The sequence below is a fragment of the Orycteropus afer genome, unplaced genomic scaffold (assembly GCF_000298275.1).
Source record: "Orycteropus afer afer isolate SDZICR_OR568_19922 unplaced genomic scaffold, OryAfe1.0 scaffold00066, whole genome shotgun sequence".
NCBI classification, from domain to species: domain Eukaryota; kingdom Metazoa; phylum Chordata; class Mammalia; order Tubulidentata; family Orycteropodidae; genus Orycteropus; species Orycteropus afer.
The window spans coordinates 6,418,240-6,432,694 of NW_006921653.1; the positions used below are offsets into that span (position 1 = coordinate 6,418,240).

At 39.7% G+C, this 14,455-nt stretch overlaps 1 protein-coding gene across 1 annotated transcript in view; it reads left to right on the forward strand.

Moving 5' to 3' along the window:
• Nucleotides 1-14,455, forward strand: part of WWTR1 (WW domain containing transcription regulator 1) — a 169,553-nt gene that overhangs the window by 130,634 nt on the left and 24,464 nt on the right. Inside the window, exon 3 of the mRNA XM_007940185.2 lies at nucleotides 13,199-13,401. Within this exon, the coding sequence (XP_007938376.1) occupies nucleotides 13,199-13,401 (203 nt within the window). The remainder of the gene's footprint in view (nucleotides 1-13,198; nucleotides 13,402-14,455) is intronic.

Here is a 14,455-nt window from a genome sequence, read left to right on the forward strand (position 1 = left end):
CCAGTCGCTAGGACTAATTGTTTCCATGAATTTTTGGTTTTCTTCATTCTTCTTTGCTCTGGATGAGGAGAGACCCATCATTGCATCTAGATGGCAGCTTACTAGCTTTTAAGATCCCAGTTGCTACTCGCCAAAGTAGAAGGTGGAACAATGTTTTGAGTAGTATGTTATGCCAGTTGAGCTTGATGTCCCATGTGGATATCTGATTTCTTGACTGCTGCTTCCACTGGTGTTGATGGTGGAACCAAGTAACATGAAATCTTTGACAACTTAAATCTTTTCTCCATTTATCATGAAGCTGCTTATTGGTTCAGTTGTGAGGATTTTTGTTTCCTTTATGTGAGGAAAGAGCTCTGGTGGCATAGTGCCTAAGGCATTTGACTGCTAACCAGAAGGCTGATGGTTCAGATAGACCTACCAGCCACTCCATGGAAGGAACACTGGGCAATCTACTTCCGTAAAGATTTACCACCTTGGAAACTCAAAGGGAGTCACTATGAGTTGTAATCAACTCAATGGCAGTGAGTTTGGTTTTGGATTTGGTTTTATGTTGAGGTGTAATCCATACAGCAGACTGCAGTCCTTAATGTTCATTAGTAAGTGCTTCAAACTATCTTCACTTTCAGCAAGCAAGGTTGTGTTGTCTGCATATCACAGGTTGTTAATGAGTCTTTCTCTAATCCTAATGCTGTGTTCTTCTTTGTATAGTCCAGCTTCTTGGATTATTTGCTCAGCATACAGACTGAATAAGCATGGTGAAAGGATACAACCCTGATACACTCCCTTGTTGATTTTAAACCAAACAGTATCCTCTTGTTCTGTTCAAACAACAGGCTCTGGGTCTACGTACAGGTTCCTCATGAGCACAAGTAAGTGTTCTGGAATTCACATTCTTCTCAATGTTATCCATAATTTGTTGTGATCCACACGTCCGAATGCTTTTGCTTGGTCAATAAAACACAAGTAAACATCTTTCAGGTATTCTTTGCTTTCAGCCAAGATCCATCTGACATCAGCATTGATTGCATTGCATTCTGGAATGTCTGGAATGTCTGGAATTCCCTGTCAATATACTGCTGCAATTGTTTTTGAATTTATCTTCAGCAATATTTTACTTGCGAATGATATTGGTCAATAATTTCCACATTCTGTGGGATCACCTTTCTTTGGGATGGGTACAGATAGGGATCTCTTCCAGTGAGTTGGCCACATAGCTGTCTTCCAAGTTTCTTGGCATAGACTAGTAAGTGCTTTCAGGGTGGCATCCATTTGTTGAAACATCTCAATGGCTATTCCATCAATTTCTGGAGCCTTGTTTTTCACCGGTTCCTTCAGGGCAGCTTCAACTTCTTCCTTCAGTACAATCTGTTCCTTCAGTACCATCTGTTCCTCAAATAGATGAACATCGACCAATTCTTTTTGATACAGCTCTGTGTATTCCTTCCATCTTCTTTTGATGTTCATGCACCATTCAATATTTTGCCCATAGACTCTTTCAGTATTGCAACTCGGGGATTGAATTTTTTCTTCAATCCTTTCAGCTCTTGAGAAATGCCAAGCATGTTCTTCCCTTTTTGTTTTCTAATTCTAGGTCTTTGCACATTTCATTATAATAATTGACTTTGTCTTCTCAAGCTGCTCTTTGAAATCTTCTTTTCAGCTCTTATATCTTGTCATTTCTTCCATTTGCTTTGGCTAATCTCCATTCAAGAGCAAGTTTCAAAGTCTCTTCTGGCATCTATTTTGTCTTTTCTTCCTTTCCTGTCTTTCTAATGACCTTTTGCTTTCTTTATGTATGATGTTCTTGATGGTATCCCACAGTTTGTCTGGTTTTGGTCATTGGTGTTCAGTGTATCAAACCTGTTCTTTAGATGGTCTCTAAATTCAGGTGGGATATAATTGAAGTCATATTTTGGCTCTTCTGGACTTGTTTTAAGTGTCTTCAGCTTCAACTCGAACTTGGATATGAGCAGTTGATGGTCTCTTCTACAATCAACTCCTGGCCTTGTTTTGGCTAAAATTATTGAGCTCCTTCTCCATTGCTTCTTTTGACAGACATAGTCAGTCTGATTTCTGTGTATTCCATCTGGTGAATGTGTATAGTTGCCATTTATGTTGTTGAAAAATGATATTTACAATGAATAAGTCATTGGTGTTGCACAATTCTATCATGCGATCTCCAGTGTCATTTCTATCACCAAGGCCATATTTTCCAACTACTGGTGATTCTTCTTTGTTGCCAATTTTTGCATTCCAATCACCAGTAATAATCAACACATCTTGATTGTATGTTTTGTCAATTTCCTTGACTGCTAACTTAGAAAGCTAGTGGTTCAAACCCACCAGCCACTCCTTGGAAGGAGGGTTGAGCAATCTACTTCTGTAGTGATACTGCCATGGAAACCCAAGGAGAGGTCACTATGAGTTGGGGATCTGACTCCACAGCACTGGTTGCATTGTTTTGCATTGGCTTTGGTGGTTGGTGTGTAAATTTGAATAATAGTATTAAGTGGTTTTCCCCTATAAGCATATGGATATTATCCTATCACTGACAGTATTGTACTTCAGGATAGGTCTTGAAATATTCTTCGTGATGATGAATGTCATGCCATTCCTCTTCAATTTATTATTCCTGACGTACTAGATCATATGGTTATCTGATTGTAAATGGCCAAAATCAGTCCATTGCAGCTCACTAATGCCTAAGAAATCGATCTTTATGTGTTCCATATCATTTTTGACAACTTTCAATTTTTCTAGATTCATAGCATACATTCCGTGTTCTGATTATTAATGGATGTTTGTAGTTGTTTCTTCCTATTTTGAGTTATGCCACATCAGCAAATGGAGATCCTGAAAGCTTTGCTTCATCCACACCATTAAAGTCAACTCTAGTTTGAGCAGGTAGCTCTTCTCCAGTCATATTTTGAGGGCCTTCCTACTTGAGGGTCTCATCTTCTGGCACTGTATTGGACAGTGTTTCAGGGCTATTCATAAAGTATCCCAGTAATATATCAGACAGTGTTTCACTGCTATTCATAAGGTTTTCACTGGCCAATTCTTTGGGAAGTGGATGACACCTTCCTTCTGACGTCAAGTCAGATCCGACTCGTAGCGACCCCTCCTTGGGTTTCCGAGGTGGTATCTCTGTAAGTAGATTGCCCAATCTTCCTTCCGAGGAGTGGCTGGTGGATTTGAACTGCCAGCCTTCTGATTAGCAGTCAAATGCCTTAGAAACTGTGCTATCAGAGCTCCTAATAAAGATCACAACCTAGGAAATTCGGTGGGGGTGTTTATACTTTGTCACATGGGGTTGCTATGAGGTGGAATCTACTGTCAGTTAATAACAACAATGTTACTTTAATCATAGAAGCAATTTTTTTTTTTAAAAGAGATTACTTTGAATATACAGAACTGAACTTAAAACTGAAAGACACAACACTTAAAAAATTTTCTTGTTAAATCAACATTTGCTTGTGGAGAATTTCAGCAGATATTCTGACAGTCTTTTGTAACCCTTGATTTTCCTATTATTTTGTTTTGCTTTGTTATATTATGTCTTGATCAGGGGGAAGGGGAACAAAGCCAAACCCACTGCCATCACATCGATTTCAATTCATAGCAACCCTATAGGATAGAGTATAACTGCTCCATAGGGTTATGGACTGCTCCATCTTTATGGAAGCACACTGCCTCATCTTTCTCTTGCAGAGCAGCTAATGGGTTCAAACTGCCAACCTTTTAGTTAGCAGCTAAATGCTTTAACCACTGTGCTAGCAGAACACCTTTGTGTCTTGAACAGCAGTCAATTCTAGGTACACAGAACCACTTTGTTCGGCATCCACTGGCTGCTATTTTCACTTCCTGGCTCTGTGACTTGGGCAGATGTTTAGTTGACATCAAAGAGTGGAGCACATATTAGGAACTTAATAAATACTAATTCTATTGAATCAGTACTCATCCAAGACATATGCTGAAGTTGCAGTGGACCAGCATTTCCCAGTATTCCTACTCTGAACACTGGTCTTGCAAGTTTAGGAAGTGCTACCTCTTACACCTCCCTCTTAGAAAATCTTAATGCCCGTTATTGTATTAAAGGCTGTGAGAAATCCTGCATTAAAATAAATTCTTTTAACTTTGTTTGGCCCAGCATTTCCAGGTCTTACTTTCCCATAGAACACTTCTAGGAGCACCTTTAAAAAAAAAAAAAAAAAAGCTTAATATGTATTTAATACATACATATTTAACAGCAGTGAGTTTGGTTTTTGTTTTTTAATACATATTTACTCCCATGGAACACACTGTAGACTCTATTTCCTTTTGAATTAGTATTATATCATTTCTTTTGTCCTCTCAATAAATGAATTCATAGTGAATATTGAAGGCACAGTGCCCAGCACATTGGGAACAACTAAATATATATATACGTATGTGGATATATGTTGTTGTTGTTATGTGCCCTCGAGTCGGACCCAACTCATAGCAACCTGTCCTTGGGTTCCTGAGGTGGTGGTGTTGTTGTTGTTAAGTGCCGTTGAGTATTTTTCCGACTCAGAGTGACCCCACGCACAGCAGAACGAAACACTGCCCGATCCCGTGCCAGCCCCACAATCCCTGCTATACTTGAGCCCATCATCGCAGCCACTGTGTCAGTCCATCTCGTTGAAGGCCTCCCCCTCTTTCGTCGACCCTCCACCCTACCAAGCATGACATCCTTCTCCAGGGAATGGTCCCTTCTGACAACATGACCAAAATAGGTGAGACGAAGTCTGGCCATTCTTGCTTCCAAGGAGCATTCTGGCTGCACTTCCTCCAGGACAGATCTGTTAGTTCTTTTAGCAGTCCATGGTACTTTCAGCATTCTTTGCCAGCACCACAACTCAAAAGCATCAACTCTTCTTCGGTCTTCCTTATTCATTGTCCAGCTCTCACATGCATGCGAGGCGATTGGAAATATTATGGCTTGTGTCAGGCGCACCTTAGTCCTCAAGGAGATATCCTTGCTCCTCAGCACTTGATACAGTTCCTGAGGCGGTATCCCTACAGAATTAGATTGCCCCATCTTCCTTCCTAGGAGCGGCTGGTGGGTTTGCACTGCTAGCCTTCTGGTTAGCAGTCAAGTGCCTTAGGCACTATGCTATCAGAGCTCCTATATAGATACACACATATACACATACACACACACACGTATACATACACTCTCTCTCTTACTATATTTTTTAGAGTTTTTTTAGAAAAATGTAGAAGATAATAAGGACTTGCCATGATCCCATATTCTTCCCTACCCAGTTTCCCTCATTATTAACATCTTACATTAATTGTTATGATACATTTGTTACAGTTAATGAACCAATATTGATATATGGTTATTAATTAAAATATATACTTTATTTAGATTCTCTTCATTTTTGCTTAATTTTTTTTTTTTTTTCTCTCTTCTGGGATCCCATCAGGACCCCACATTACATTTAATTGTCATGTCTCCTTTGGCTCTTCTTGGCTGTATCAGTTTCTCAGACTTTCTTTGTTCTTGATGATCATGACATTTTTGAGGAGTACTGGTCAGATGTTTTGAGAATGTTCCTGAAATAGAATTTGTCTGATGTTTTTCTCATGAGTAGAATGAAGTTATGGGTTTTGGGGAAGAAGACCACAGTGATCAAGTATCATTTTCATCTCATCATTTCAGTGATACCTACTATCAACATGATTTTATATTGTTGATAGTGACCTTGATCATCAGGCTAAGGTACTGTTTGTCAGGTTTCTCCACTGCAAAGGTGGCTTTTACTTACCCGTTTCCGTACTGCACTCTTTGGAAAGAAGTCACGGTGCATAGCCCATACACAAGGAGTGGGGGATTATGCTTCCTCTGCTGAAGACTGTGTATCTATATGAACTATTTGGAATTCTTCTGCATGGGAGATGTTTCTCTTGTCCTTACTTATTTATTTATCCATTTAATTATTTATTTTCCTGAGTGTGGTCTTGTAGATATTATATTTTTATAAAACTAATGAACCATAGTCGACCATGTGAAACTGTCTTCATTACTGGTAGAACAGTTTGAGAAAATGGCCAATGAGAAGTGAAAAAAATCAGAGTGCCTGGGGAGGCCTTAATCGTCAGCTTAAATAGAATTGTGTCTCTTACATTTTGACAAAAGCACATATTGTTTAAACTTCAGCTGACAGTACCTGGAATAGAGATACCTCAGCTGAGAAGCTTATTGTCAGAAGGGTGCAGAGGCAACTAAGAATGGGCTGAGAAATGCATGACCAACTACAAGTATTCCTCTTTACACTCCCCAGACTCATATGTGCATTGGGAAAGAATATTTGCAAAGAATAGAGTAATTGGTGTCTTCATAGGGCTTAGGGATCATTTTAGCCATTGCAGCACTGCTTGTCCTTTCCAAAATCCACTCAGAGCCAGTCCTATGCGATCAGTGACAGTTTCTGTATTTGAGTCTAACCTTACGGTTTTGTTTTTTCACTTGATACTGTGTGTGTGTGTGTGTGTGTGTGTGTGTGTGATTAACCAAAGCCTATTTTAAAAGTGAGGGAAGCAAGCTTAGGTCACAGAAAAGCAAGCCACTGAACTTCTCTAAAGCCAAAAAAGACATTTGTCAAACAGTCCAGGAGGTATGCTGGGCAGCCTCTGATTCCCTGGCCTCCCTCATCGTCTGCAGCTCCTGGCAGGCAGAAATTGCCAAAGCACTTTCTCTATGAGTGGTTGTTCTCTTTTCCTGGTGCTGCAAAAGGCAAAAGTTCAAGAGTGAAGTCCCTGCCTTTTCCATGTTTACTTCTTATATGGCAAATGACATGCAGGCCTAAGAACTGAGTGAGAGGGCCCTCATTGGCCTTGCACTTATTCTTGGGGCTTTGTAGAAGATGTAACCAGCTACATTTGCTGGGATAGGTCATAGGGTGCATCAGTGTACACTGTCCTGGTAGCATTAACCAGAGGGATTAACCAACATGAATAACTCTCACCCCTCCCCATTCCCATGCTTACTGTTTCACCAGAGAGTCACAAAGGACACAGCTATTGAATCAAAAGGGTGTTCATATCTCAAATGTTGTAGAGTTGGTTTTTCTTGGTGTTTTATTTTATACCAAATACTACCAATAAAATCTTTCTGGTCTCTTATCTGCAGAGCATGGTATATCTATTTCCAAAGACACAAGACAAAGCCATTTGCACCCTTACCACCCCCACCCCCACCCCAAAAAAAAGATGAAAAAAGAAAAAGATAAATTATGGAGATTTAAATTCTGACTCTTTTTAGGGGAAAAAAAAATAGATGTTCCTGCTTTGGTTTTGATGCATTCCTGTTTCGATGGAGAAATCTTCTGTTTGGGTTATTCCTTTTTGTGGGGACTGGCAAAGGTTTAGAGCCAACGAGGTCTTTCACCTTTTTGAGGCTATTCATGGCAGTCTGCCCTCAATCTGGTTTGGCTTAATACTGTGTTTTGGATGCTCGTCTTTTTTTTTGTTTTTAAGTGGAACTGTTGTTCTCTCCCTAAAATGTGCTCGGATATTATCCCCAAGGAGTATTTTGTTCATTGAAATTTAGATGCCTTACCTTATCCTGCTTTCCTGAGTACTCATCTCTTCCCTTAGCTTCCTCATTGTCTCTCTGAACAGCTAACAAAAACAGTGTGTTCTCTTTGTATAATTTGAATTAATTTATTTTTATTGTTGAGAACATACACAGCAAAATACAGCAATTCAAGTTTCAACACATACAGTTCAGTGACACTGAATATACTCTCTTCCAGTTGTGAAGCCATTCTCACCCTCCTTTTCTGAGTTGTTCTTCCCCTTTTTAGATAAGTTCACTGCCCCTGTCTAATCTGTTGAGTTGCTGTTGTCAATTTAATCCCATAGATAGCCCTTAAAAAAGTGTAATGCTCAAGGCAGACATTCCTTACTAGTTAAGCTGAACTATTGTCTGGTTTTAAGAACACTTCAGGAGATTTTTTTTTTTTAACTTTTTATTGTGACTTGCATGAAAGTTTACAGAGCAAATTAATTTTCCATTCAACAGTTACACACATTTTGTTTTGTGACATTGATTGCAATCTCTACAATGTAACAGCACTCGTCCCACTTCCTCCCTGTGTTTCCTGTTTCCATTTGTCCTTCTTTCCTATACTATCCTGCCTTCTGAGCTTGATCCCTGGGCAAACATTGTCCTTTTGATGTCATATGGTTGATTGTTCTAAGGTGTGTGTACCTCCCTGGTGTTGTTATTCACCTTATAGAACTATCTACTATTTGGCCCAAAGTTGAGCCACAAAGGTGAGTTCATTTCCTAGTTTGAAGGTTGACTAAGGGCCATAGTGTCAGCGGTTCTACCAGTTTCTAGCAGATCAGTAAGCCTGATCTTTTTTCATGATTTTGAGTTTTGTTCCACATTTTTCTCCTGCTGTATCCAGAACCTTCCACTATGATCTCTTTCAGAACAATCAGTAGTGGTAGTTGGGCACAGTCTACTTCTGGTCTCTGGGTCATGGAGACTGAAGTTTGCATGGTCCATTAGCCCTTTGGACTAATTCTTTTCATAAGTCTTTGATTTTCTTCACTCTTCTTTACTTTGCACAGGGATAGACTGATAGTTGTACCTTAGATGGCTGCTTACAAACTTTTAAGATCTTCAGGAAATTTCTGGTTTGAGGGTTAAAGATTATCTTATGGCAATAGTTTCAGTGGTTCCTCAAGCCTCCATGGCTCTAGAAAGTCTGGAGTCTATGAGAATTTGAAATTCTGTACTGCATTTTCTCCCTTTTGATCAGGAGCCTTCTATATTATCTTTAACCAAAATGTTCACTAATGGTAGCTGGGAAGAACCTCAGCCATCAGTGAAGCTCATAAGCTTCCATCTCAGAGAAGACTGAAAGATGATTTGAATTAAAGAGCTGCAGGGAGCAGCAGTTTAGTCATAGATTGAATTGTAGGCACTGCGTCAGGACATCTGTTTTCTAGGCCACTGACCAGTTTTATGACCTTGACCAAATTCACTCTTACTCTGGGTATTGGTTTCCTCATCTGTACAGTGAGGGAATTTCACCGATGGGCTCTTAGCTTTGATGACCTTGATTATATCTAAGCCTTATTAGTTGTTTTCTCAAATCATTTTGGGGTTACTTCCTTTCACTGCACCAAGAAAATGTTGAGTTTGATGCATATATTGGCATGTTATCCCTGTATATTTTTTACTTTCCAATTTTCATTTGCATTTTTTATAAGCAATAATGAATGCACGTGGGAAAACTTCAAACAATACAGCAGAGGAAAAGAAAGATCTCCTTCCATCCCAGACACCCAGTTTCCTCTCCAGAGGCACCCACTGCTGCCAGTTTCTTGTATATCCTTCTAGAGAGATTTAATGCGTATATATAACCACCAGATAGTAGCATATCCATGCGTACAGTTATGCCCTTGGGTGTTTCCCTCTAAACAATGTCTCTTAGAGATTGTTCTGTGTAAGTACCTATAGAGCTACATAGAATTCCTCTGAATGGATGGTCCATAATTTCCCACTGATGGGCATTAAAATTGTTTCTAGTGTTTTGCTATTATAAATAATACTGCAGTGAATATCCTCATATAGACGTCTTTGTTGGTGTGCACTTTACTTTGATAACAAAGCCACTGCCTCAGTTCTACTCATTCCCAGTTTCTACAGTTAATAACCAGCAATATTTAGTCTGAATGGTCAACTCTAAATTAAGGGGGAAAAACCAGCATCTCTACCATTCTTCCTTATGGATGCCTCTATAAGGTCTGGTCTTTTGAAGACTAGCAAAGATGGTTTTGGGAGAGCTCTTCTCCACACTTTAAGGTCCCTCAGATAAGGATTCTGAAATTAATAAAATTTCTAAGCAGTATCTGGTTGCTGTGTAGAGTTGAATAACAGAGTACATTGTGCATAAACCTGGTGCAGCATTTTATAAATCGACAAGGGCAGTCTACTTAAGTCACTGAAGATGGGCCTCCTCCCGTTTATTGTTCATGTCAATGATTTTATCAGACCAAAATCAGGTTTTTAATTTTTTGAAGCATCAGTACAACTTAGCATAGGGTTAATAACTTGTGTGTTCCGAGCCTTCTTTTTCCTTGTCTGGGAATTTCTGATCATGGAAATACTCAGTTTACACATTTTTCTTTCTCTCTCTCTCTCTTTTTCTTTTTTTGAATTTTGCAAGACCAATGACTTAATTATTGAAAATACCTTTTTCTTTTCAAAAAAATTTTTTTATTGTGATTTGGGTGAAAGTGTACAGAGCAGATTCATTTTCCATACAGCAGTTCATACACGTTTTGTTTCAGGAAAGGTGACTAGGGGCCAAAGTCTTGGGAATCTCACCAGGCTTTATCAGACCAGTAATCAGTTTACACATTTCTTTTACAGACACAGCTGACCATCTTTTTTTGTCTGTAGAGATTATATAATAACAATAGGCACATATTTTTTCAGAAGGTTCAAAAATGCCTGTTCCTTGAAATAATCATCATATTCCCATTATGCCTCCCTCTTCTCACCTGAAATGTTCTGTGAATTAAGCCCTTTGGATATCTGGATTTCATCTTATTTGAATGTGTAGTCCCTGACCTCTCTCCACAGTTCTTCAAATAGAAATTATAATTATACTTTTTTTTTCAGTTTTGAAACTAAGTGAATAAGACATATCCACCGGTTTCATTCATTCATCAGATCATTTACCAAGCTCCTCTTGTTTTCCAGAGGTGGTACCAGGAGCTTAGTCATTTGATGGTAGAGTTAATTCTGAAAGGAAAACCTAAACCTTTAGGCAATATACCTTAAGTATTCTTACCTCCCCCGCTAGCATTTGTTATTGAGCAGAGGGTTGCACATTTATCCAAACCCTCCACAAACCCTTCCTATTTGTAACCTGGACAACCTTTGGGCCCTGGTCCTGTACAGATGGTCTGTTGTGTAGTTGCTACCTCTTTGCCATTGAAGGCAAGCTCTATTTACAGGAATGCTCTTGGTTTCAGCAGTTGATCCTGTTCTTCAGTGTGAGGCATGGCAAAGGGTGGTCAAGGCCAGTTGAAAGAACAGGTGGATGACCTGACATAGGGCCTCAATTTTGGTGCTGGTTCTGCCTGACACTATCCAGAATGTGTCCCATTATCTGTCTGGGTGAAAGTTGCTCTTTCATTAAATAAATTAACTGGACTAGACCATCTCTGAAGTCCCTTACACAGCCTAAAGTTCTAGCCTTCCAACAAGCCACAAAAAATCCATCCCTTTACCTCATTCAATGCTATCACCAGCTTTGAGTTTCTGTGAAGGCAGGAGCTGTTTATCCAGCTTCAAGTCCAATGCCTGGCACATGCAATAAATATTTGAGTCAGTATATGAATGAAAAAAAAAGAATATTTCACCCCACCCCCATCCCAGGGAATATATATCTCTATCTATCTATCTGTCTATCTATCTATCTCTCTATATATACACACACATACACACACACTCTGGTAGCATAGTGCCTAAGGCACTTGACTGCTAACCAGAAGGCTGGCAGTTCAAACCCACCAGCCACTCCTTGGAAGGAAGGTTGGGCAATCTATTTCCATAGTGATACTGCCTCAGAAACCCAAGGTTGCTGTGAGTCGGATCCAACTCAACAACAACATACACACACATATATACATTTATTTTTATATGTGTCTATGCCTGAGGGAGCTCTGGGGGCGTAGTGCCTAAGGCATTTGACTGCTAACCAGAAGGCTGGTGGTTCAAACCCACCAGTCACTCCTTGGAAGGAAGATTGGGTGATCTGTTTCTATAGAGGTACCACCTTGGAAATCCAAGGAGGGATCTCTATGAGTCAAGTCCACGTGATGGCAGTGAGTTTGGTTTTTTGGTTTCATGCATATACCTATATGTCTACACATATTTGTTCATTCATACTTACATACATACATATTCCAGAATCTAGCTATGTGATTCTGTCTTCATACAATCTGCTTTTTTGAACTAGCCACAACAACTAGCTCTTGGCCACCAGATCAGTGTTGTTAGCATAGCATTAACTTCAGTGCCATTTGAAATGTGAGATTTACATAGTTGATTGGGCTGCTTGAAAATTTAGTTTTAAAACATATTTCCACATAATGTCTATAGCAAATTAAAGATCTAAGATATTTAACTTTGGGCTTTTCAGTGAAATTTCCAATAATTTTATCCTTCAAAGGTGGTAATACCAAATACAACAAAAATGGAGGCCTTTTTTTCAGAAATGAAATGAGCATATAAAATTGTACCTTGCTGTCTTTGGCTCTGGTCTATGTGCAAATAGACTGAAAAACATGTTTTTTGCTATTGCGGAAGTTAAGTAAATTTGACTGGTAAACTTTTGGAAAAAACTGGTTCTTTTAAAAATCCATTTTGTGTGGGGATGGCAAAGATAGAGTTTTCTGAAGGATTTAAAAATTCTTTTCTAAAGTGAGGATCACCATGCTGATAATGAAAAGTGTTGATAAACACAGATGAAGAATTCTGAAAAGCTTCAACATTTCCAGTGCCTTTTATCGAATCACACACATGGTTAGCATTTTTGTATAATTTCTTTCTCATTAATTTTTCCCTTTGCAAAAAAACTGAAACATTTGTTCCTGAGCTTAGCTCATGGTTCTTTGGGGTGTCATTTTTTAACAAAGCATTAACAGGGTGGTAGTTGCATATAGGTCTTTGATCTACATACTTTGTTTTATATGTTGTTTATCAGTTCATTCATCCATTCCATACATTTAATGTACCCACTATAGCTCTGCCATAGCAAACCAAAAAACCAAACTCACTGATTGTCTCAGAAAGTGTGTACACACCCATATGTTATCGTGAAATGGTAAGTTAGAGTAGCCTCTGTGGAATTTACTTTTGATCACTAAGTTCTGTGTAAGGTTTGCAGTGTACTCTAGTCACAGAAGGTGTGAAATAAGATTTTAAACAGAACACAAAAACAGAGACTAGGTGAGTTAGGAGTGGGGCTAGTATTTGAGCCTCCATGAATTGAATCAAGGTAATAATTACTTAAACAGTAATGATTAACAGCAAAGTACTTTGGAAGGAATCTGAAGAATCTATACTCCAGAGCACAGTGTTCAGATGGACCTGATGTGTAGTGTAGGTCATTAATCTGTATGCTCTTTCCTCCTGTAGTGATAAATCACCAACACCAGCAGCAAATGGCACCCAGTAGCCTGAGCCAGCAGAACCACCCTACGCAGAACCCACCAGCAGGGCTCATGAGCATGCCCAATGCGCTGACTACTCAGCAGCAGCAGCAGCAGAAACTGCGGCTTCAGAGGATCCAGATGGAGAGAGAGAGGATTAGAATGCGCCAGGAGGAGCTCATGAGGCAGGTATGGCCTTCCATGGTGCCTTGTGGAGGTGCCATGGATTTTGGTGCCAAGGCTGAGGGTATGTGTTTGCAATCGGGGTAAACCTTTCTCTAGAAGTACTGAAGGCCTAAAGCCCTACTCCAAACCTCATGGTTAGAATCCAGTTTCTTTTCCCAACGTTCTGTCTGCGCTGTCTTCAGAGCAAAATTTATGACTAAGGTCTAGATGTATATTAGTATGGCTGTCATTGGTTTCCACTGCTAATCTTTAGAAAGAGAGAAAGGGAAAAAAATTGGAGAGAAAAGGGCATGTTTCAATTATCTTGCTACATAACAAATTTTCCCAAAACCTAGTGGCTTAAAACAATAGCCATATTATTAGATCGCACAATTATGTGGGTCAGGAATCTGGGCAGGGCTCAGCTGGGCCCTTCTGCTCCATGCAGTTTTGACTGAGGTCACTTGGTGGTATTTTGTTGGTGGGTGGCAGCCCACCATCTGGAGGGTCCCAGATGGCTTCAGTCAAGTGTGTGGCACCATGGAGAGGATAGCTGGAAGACTAGGCTTAGCTAGGATGAAGCCTAGAGCAACTATGTGTGACATCTCCAGCATGGCTGACTCAGGGTAGTGAGACCTGTTATGTAGCAGCTCAGATCTCCTAGAGACAGTTTTCCAAGAGACAGGAAGTGGAAGCTGCCAGTTTCTAAGGGCCTGGCTCTGGAAACTGTTACAGAGTCACTTTTGCCATATTGTCTTGGTCAAAGCAGTCACAGAGCCTACCTAGATTAGAGCAGATAGTGGGAGGGGACATTACACGGAAGGAAGAACAAAGAATCTGCAGCTATCTTTGATCCAGCACAGTGCATGAGAAAGAGTTGGGGAAATTGAGGGGAGAAGGAAAATGGTTTATATCATGGACTCTGATATAGAGCTCTGCAAAACTGCCTGGATATGGATCGCCTGTGTGCCATACTCTGTTCATTCATTTGTTTGTTTAATCAGTCAACAGAATGTTGCTGTGTGTCTGCTATGGGCCAGGCTCAGTGCTATATTTTAAAAACTGATTGAAAGAGAAC